This window comes from Penaeus japonicus, unplaced genomic scaffold (genome assembly GCF_977035675.1).
Source record: "Penaeus japonicus unplaced genomic scaffold, GWHDUDI00000001_assembly GWHDUDI00000004, whole genome shotgun sequence".
Classification (NCBI taxonomy): domain Eukaryota; kingdom Metazoa; phylum Arthropoda; class Malacostraca; order Decapoda; family Penaeidae; genus Penaeus; species Penaeus japonicus.
In genome coordinates, this window is record NW_028234406.1 from 28,941,350 (window position 1) to 28,948,849 (window position 7,500).

General features: G+C 39.9%; 1 protein-coding gene and 1 long non-coding RNA gene across 3 annotated transcripts in view; both read left to right on the forward strand.

Annotated features, from left to right (window-relative positions):
* The window catches only part of LOC122254137 (putative RNA helicase mov-10-B.1), a 37,851-nt gene that overhangs the window by 11,418 nt on the left and 18,933 nt on the right, over positions 1 to 7,500 (forward strand). For both annotated transcript variants that reach the window (XM_086536401.1, XM_086536400.1), the window contains exons 8-12: positions 1,260 to 1,384; positions 2,651 to 2,788; positions 3,153 to 3,327; positions 4,175 to 4,314; positions 4,503 to 4,673. In XM_086536401.1, coding sequence (XP_086392527.1) covers positions 1,260 to 1,384; positions 2,651 to 2,788; positions 3,153 to 3,327; positions 4,175 to 4,314; positions 4,503 to 4,673 — 749 coding nt within the window. The remainder of the gene's footprint in view (positions 1 to 1,259; positions 1,385 to 2,650; positions 2,789 to 3,152; positions 3,328 to 4,174; positions 4,315 to 4,502; positions 4,674 to 7,500) is intronic.
* LOC147471988 (uncharacterized) lies at positions 6,517 to 7,378 on the forward strand. The gene is made up of 3 exons (XR_015190844.1): positions 6,517 to 6,524; positions 6,822 to 6,990; positions 7,226 to 7,378. It is a non-coding gene; the product is annotated as an uncharacterized LOC147471988 (long non-coding RNA).

Genomic DNA, 7,500 nt, shown 5'->3' on the forward strand with positions numbered 1-7,500 from the left:
ACCACCAGGCGAGAGAACATTGAGTGGCACCCATTCACAGTCTCTAGCAAGCACTGTCTTAGAGATCATTGGCACACAGCAAGTTGCTGACCTCTTGCTCTAAAGTACCAGTGATAAAGGATGTCCAGGTAGAATGAGATGAAGAAGGTGACTTGACTCAAACTATGTCTAGTGTCTGCAATATAACCCTGTGCCAGTAGGGCTGCCTTTTACTGCGGCACTCACAGTCATAAGCATAGGTTTCCTTCCTCTTCCCTACCTCTTCATGCTATCTTCATTGTGAATAGGAAAAAAGAAAGGAATATGAAAAAAGAAAGTTACTTTTTGCAATAATTCTATCACATTAAGTATAAAGAAAATAACGGGGTAATATAGACTCTATACTATAAGTTAAGTTGTATTATTGATAGAGCCTGTTATATGACACATATAAGAGTCTCAATACAACAGAACACAAAAAATGACAAACACAAAATTGCCTCTAGTTTTACAATGAGTGACTGAAAGAGAATGGGAAAAGTCAAGGTATGTTGTAATAAAACCTATCGTGGAGACTGGCAAGTAAACCTATCTCCATCTGTAATGGGTTAATTGATAAAATACTCTGTAAAAAATATTAACTTATTCAAACTGTATTAACCCTCTCTGGACGGGTGGTACACTACTGTACCACACATTCTAGGCCCGTTCGCTGGGGACGCCATACGGCGTCATTTATTTAACTGATTTAGCCCTATGCGTTCGAGAGCCCCAGCATTGTGACATGCAAGGCTGGAATGCCCCCGTCGTGAGTGGGTTAAAAAATATATATATATATCTCTGTGAATGGGGTTCCAAGCCTTGTTCTTACTTCACAATAGGATTATATTGTTATAAGTGCTGAATACCCCTCACTTAACCCTATGACGACGTTGCGTCACACCCGTGTGACACAGCCAAACTCCCGATGCCGGGGCGTCGTGCGAGTGTGACGATTTCAATGCAATATTGCAATCGCCCGGCATAGGGGTTTTCGCGTAGCAAGTGCCCTGTCGGGAAAGGGTTAAAGGGTCAAAAGAAGCTGTTTTATTTTTGTTATTATTCTTTTATTCTTTCTTCTATACAGGTTGATATGTGTGTGTTCTCAACCTGTATCCCTTCATTTTTAGATTGCACTAGAACACATGAAAATTTACATTTGTTTTTATTCTTCATATTTCAATACACATAATTGCTTCATATCTATAATAATACTATTATATCCTTCATCCCTAACCAAGCAAGTGAATGTGGTGGACAGCATAGCCCAAGAATCAGCTGCCACAAAGCCATTTGAGAGACAAAATGCAGGCTTCAAATTCCGCAGAGATCCAGGTTCCTACATCCCAGGGGTCCCAGTTGATGAGTGAGTTATATCTTTTATGCCAAATTTGTTTTCATATGATGATGAGTTGATGGTCCTTTTCTTTTTGTGTGTGTATGCTTATGTTCATGGTATATACTGCTTTTATTACAACTTTTTATGCTCCTCTCCTATCTCCTATCTCCTCTCTCCTCTATCTCCTTTCCCCTCTCTCTTCTTTCCTCTCTCTTCTCTCCCCTCTCTCTTCTTTCCTCTCTCTTCTCTTCCCTCTCTCTTCTCTCTTTCCTCTCTTTCCTCTCTCTTCTCTCCTCTCTCTGCTCTCTCCCCTCTCCTCTCCACCTCTTTCCCCTCTCCTCTCTCCACCTCTCTCCCCTCTCTCCTCTCTCTCTCCTCCTCTTCTCTCTCTCCTCTCTCTCTCTCTCTCTCTCTTCCTCTCTCTCTCTCCCTCTCTCACCTCTCTCTCTCTCTCTCTCTCTCCCTCTCCTCTCTTCTCTCCTCTCTCTCTCTCTCTCTCTCTCTCTCTCTCTCTCTCTCTCTCCTCTCTCTCTCTCTCTCCTCTCTCTCTCCTCTCTCTCTCCTCTCTCTCTCTCCTCTCTCTCTCTCCCTCTCTCTCTCTCTCTCTCCTCTCTCTCTCTCTCTCTCTCTCTCTCTCTCTCTCCTCTCTCTCTCTCTCTCTCTCTCTCTCTCTCTCTCTCTCTCTCTCTCTCTCTCTCTCTCTCTCTCTCTCTCTCTCTCTCTCTCTCTCTCTCTCTCTCTCTCTCTCTCTCTCTCTCTCTCTCTCTCTCTCCTCTCTCTCTCTCTCCTCTCTCCTCTCCTCTCTCTCTCTCTCTCTCTCTCTCTCTCTCTCTCCTCTCTCTCTCTCTCTCTCTCTCTCTCTCTCTCTCTCTCTCTCTCTCTCTCTCTCTCTCTCTCTCTCTCTCTCTCTCTCTCTCTCTCTCTCTCTCTCTCTCTCTCTCTCTCTCTCTCTCTCTCTCTCTCTCTCTCTCTCTCTCTCTCTCTCTCTCTCTCCTCATTCCCTCTCTCTCTCTCTCTCTCTCCTCTCTCTCTCCCCCTCACCCCCCTCTCTCTCTCTCTCTCTCTCTCTCTCTCTCTCTCTCTCTCTCTCTCTCTCTCTCTCTCTCTCTCTCTCTCTCTCTCTCTCTCTCTCTCTCTCCTTTTGTCTCACCCTCTGTCTCTCACTCCCTTCCTCCCTCCCTCTCTCCCTTTCCACCCACCATCCCACTTCTTTTTTCTCCTCATTATTATTATTATTATTTACTTAATGTCCTGCCATAATATTCATGATCCATACCTACTCTTAAAACACAGTGACAAGAAAGACCAGAAGACCAAGCGGCTTCCCCTGAAGCAGTTTTTCTACAACCGCACCCTTCACACTGTTGCTGTCAAGAACTTCAATCCCAAGAAGGTGGCTCCACAGCATCAAAAGATGACAAAGGATATTAAGTGAGTCATGTTGATTTCAAATGAGATGTGTTATTGTGATTAACCCTTTCCCGACGGGTGCACTTTCTACGCGAAGTCCCATATGCCGGGCGATTGCAATATTGCAATGAAATCGTCACAATAGGATGACGCCCCGGAACGGGAGTTTTTCGCTGTGTCACACGGGTGTGACGCACCGTCGTCATTGGGTTAATATGAGATGTTAAAACCTCTGATATTTCTTCATAAGTTAAGTTTTATGTATGGGATAATGTTTGTTGTTGCTTTTGTTAGGTTTAATTGTGTTATTAGAAGGATACTTTTACCCATAAATGTTTGAATTGTTGTTACCTTAATGATATTTAGTATTTATTCATTACCACAGAGCAATGCTGAAGGATGGTCTAAATGCTAATAACTATGTGGATTGGTTCCAAACATTGCTTTGGCTTGAAGAAATGCAGATGGAAATAGACATTAGTTATTACAACATGACAGAGGTTCCATTAAGAAGAGTGTCGCAAAGGCAGTACTCGAAAGCTGACTGTGTAGAGCTGGAGGTATGTATATGTGATCAAAATTGATATTGAGAGAAAAACTGAATGAGAGTGAATTATTTCTCCATGAAATTATCATTTTGATACAGAAGCTATATTTTCATTGGAATAACATCTTGTCGTGTGATTTTTTAAATTGACATTCTTTACTATGTTAGTGACTGTTGGATAGTTTTAGTGTGTCTTCTTTTATACAGTGAAAGATTAGTGACATAAAATTCAGTGTTCTGCATAGTCAACATTTGTGTTATCAAAGGAGCAATCATAAGTGTGTTGACAGATCATAGTTTAGCCCATTGCGTATGGGTATCATGACCCACATGATGGCACTGATTAGGCCTATAAGACGGGTGTCAATGCATAGATGATGCAACATTGGGATCTGCTCGTAGTTGAAGTGCGCACACAGGGTTGCAGTCAGCCTAAACCTGCATTTTATGATGGATTTATGGAAAAATATTGTTTGGGCTAGTCTGTGTTACCAAGAGGGTGGAGAAAACACTTTCCCTGTCCCTCTACTTTTTAGTCGGTGCCGCTAGTTTCGTAGACTGCCTGTCCTGATGACCAGATAGGTTGTTAGGCGACCTGTCGGCAATGGGTTATTAACCCACCCACGACGGGGGCATTCTAGCCTTGAATGTCACAATGCCGGGGCTTTCGAACGCTTAGGCCTAAATCAATTAAATGGCTGGCACAATACTGTGCCGCCCGGCAACTGGGCTTTTGAATGAGCGGTACAGTAGTGTACCACCCATCCAGAGAGGGTTAAGAGAATGATAGGTTGAAGATATATATATATATATAAAATTTTGCATGACTTTAATGTAATGATATCTTTTTACTCTCTTAGGTTCCAGGATTAGCTGAAAACCGTCCATCAATCTTGCGTAGAGATAATGTATTTGTTACGCTACCAGGACTAAAACCAGTTTATGAAGGATGTGTTCATCAGGTCAATGAGAAGTCCATCTACCTGGCTTTTAGTGCACAGTAAGTGAAATTTAATTTTATTGATACATTAGAGGAATTGCAGACCATATCATACCAACTGATTACAGTTTAGATGCTCAAAATTACTCTTATCTCTTTTACTTTTAGTAGTAGTAGTATTGTTATAATTATTTCATTTTGTCAGTGTTCTGATATGAATTTGTCACTTCCAAACTTTAAATTTCCAGATTCATGAGCTTCTTTGTGGACAAAATGAAAGTCAATGTTGAGTTCACCTTCAGCCGCTACCCACTGAGAGTGTGCCACAGAGCTATAACTCTTACCAAGATGCTGGCTCTCAGAAACTTGACCTTCCCCAATATCCCAGCCTCAAGTACGGCTTCCATCCAGAATATATTGTAAGTACATTAGGGATCATGCATTCAGAAAGAAAATAAATGGTAGATGAACCGGTTTGCTTTTGATTTACAGTCAGTTATAATTTGAATAATAATTGAAAATTTTTCCATTTACATATAGGTATGATAGGATTAAATCATGCTGGGCACATGGACTGTCTGCCGTAGTCTTGTTTAACTGTTATTATTTATTTAATTATTTATTTCTTTATTTTACAAATACAACAGTTTTGTTAATTTTTTTTCAAGAGAGCCAAAAGTTTAAAATATATTCAGAGTAAAAGCTGCTCAAGCCATAAACCATAAGGATAAGCATGATATAAGAACTCAAATGTACATTTTTGTGGGTTCTCTGATCACTGATGTAACATTTAACCCGCTATCACTGGGTGACAAGCTACAACGTCGAGTGGTGGCAGAATCAGCCACCGGGTGATGAGAGATTTTGTAATGGCTATCCATCTGGCCAGTGTGCCGGGTGATTGGGCGCGTGATGCTTGGCCTCGGCCAGAGCAGGCAAATAGCCTGAGGCGTTAGGCTTATGCATTTGAAATATCCTGGCATTTCGACCATTTGGAGCCAAAACAGCCCTGTCGGCAACGGGTTAACTACCAAGGAGTCAGTTGTTAGATCTATCTGACCTCCCCTGCAATTATCTGGAAAAATATGATTAATTTCTTATTGCTATTTTTATCATTGTAAATGATATTATTATTATTAGTGGGGTTAAGAAATAGCATCAGTGAAAAAGATCTTACTAATAGAAATTCAAATTCATTTCAAGAAGATTCATGGAAAGAGGCAAAAAAGTAAGGTCAGATAGGTCTACTAATTAACTCTTGATTAGTATGTATCTTATGTATAACATTATCCTGATTATTATTTCATTTTTTCTTCTTTTTCTTCAGTCTATTTATTGTCATTTTTGTATCTCTTTTCTTTTCTTTCTTGGAAGTTGCCTATAAAAAATGTCTGTCACAGAAAGATTAATTGCTTGCTTATTATTGCCCATCTGTCTTGGTTACTTACTTGGTTACTTGGTTTAAGATCAGCATGAGACATGCTAATGCCTGATGCCTGGGCCATCCTGGGGAACTATCCCCTTTTTGTCAGTTGCAAGAAAGTGAACTTGATGAGGGACGGACCTTGACTCAGCCCTTGTTCTTTCACTTCCACTTGTTGGTGGTATATCTGTTATTGAATTTAGCTAGCCATCTAATTTTCTTTTAAAAACTTCCACAGTTCACTGTGGTAGATTTCTAATATCTTTCAGCGTACTATTAAATAGTCTTGGTCCATTTATCAGGAAACATTGATTCTGTAATTTTCTTAACAGGGATGTTGATGCCCTTATCCCAGTACAGTAACATGTTCTTCCCTGCCTGTTTGGATGTCTTACTTTGATTCCCCCTTCCTCTACATCTCTTGGATTTGGTACTAGATTTTCAATAATCTTCCATACATATATAAAAAAAAGTATCTTTCTCTCCATCTTTGTAATGAGAATAGTCTTTTTTAATCTCTCCCAGTGACTAAGACCTATCATGTTGCCAATTTTTCTTGTAAATACTCTTTGAACCTGTTCTAGTAACCTTATATCTTTTGTAAGACTTGTACTCCATACTTGGCATTGATATTCCAATATTGGAATCACTAGTGTTTTCCATAGTGGTAGGTGTTTTGGATCCCTTGTGTTCAAAGTTCTCATCACCCATACACTCGTAATGTTTCTTTTTATGACTGTCTGCTCTATATGGTTACTAAAGTTCATATCATCGCTTATAATAAAGTCCTAGATCTTTTATTATTTTTTTCTCTTTAATCTCTATTCCCACAAGCAAATATGATTTGGTCTCAGATTTCCAGTTGGACTATACCTTATAATTTCAATTTCATCAGCATTGAATTTCATATTGTTTTCCAATTACAGATGGTATGTAGATCCTCATTTAGTTTGTCTTCTGTCTTCCATATCTAATAAATTTATTGATGTACTTATCTTTGTATCATCTACAAATGATGTTACTTTTGAATGGTTAATACCTTTGTCTATGTCACCAATAATAATTAGGAAGAACAGTGGCCCAGAATGGACCTGTAGCACCCCACTTAATCCATTCACGCCGGGGCCGTTCCGGCTTTGCACAGTCGCAATACCAGGGTTCTTGAACGCATAAGCCTAACGCCTCGAGATTCTCGGACGCACAAGCCGCGAGCCTGGGCTGCCCACTCGCTCAACTTGAGCGCCGGGCTTGTGCTCATATCCCGTCCCGGGACGCAAAAACCACAAAACATGTCATCACATCAACCAGCACCAGTGGGTTAACATGTTTGATTTGTTGGAGAAAACTCCATTTATCTGTTCCTTTTGCCTTTATTTTGTTTGGAAATTTTGTATTCATCTTCCTACGTTTCCACTGATTCCAAGGTCCCTAACCTCTTGAACATGTGGACGCATATGCTGCGTCCTCACAACACTTGTGATATATCCAAGAACGCACATACTGTGTCATGGCTGAGTTGTTATAACTAATTTTTTTTTTTTTTTTCAGGATACTGTACAAGACCTTTAAGAATATAGTTTGTATATGACACAATGGCTTACTTGACTTTCATTACATAGGAGTGTGGTTCGCTTATACCAAGGGAGGTACTGATGTCTCCTGCTTGCAATAATTTTATTATTTCTTTATGAAAAATTATGTAAAAATTTAAAACTTATTATGATTAGTTTACCATAAAAGTGAACTACTTCCTATGTGAATAACTTTTCACATGCACCGGGGGGAAGAGGTTAATTATGCATATTTTGATATATAGTACATGA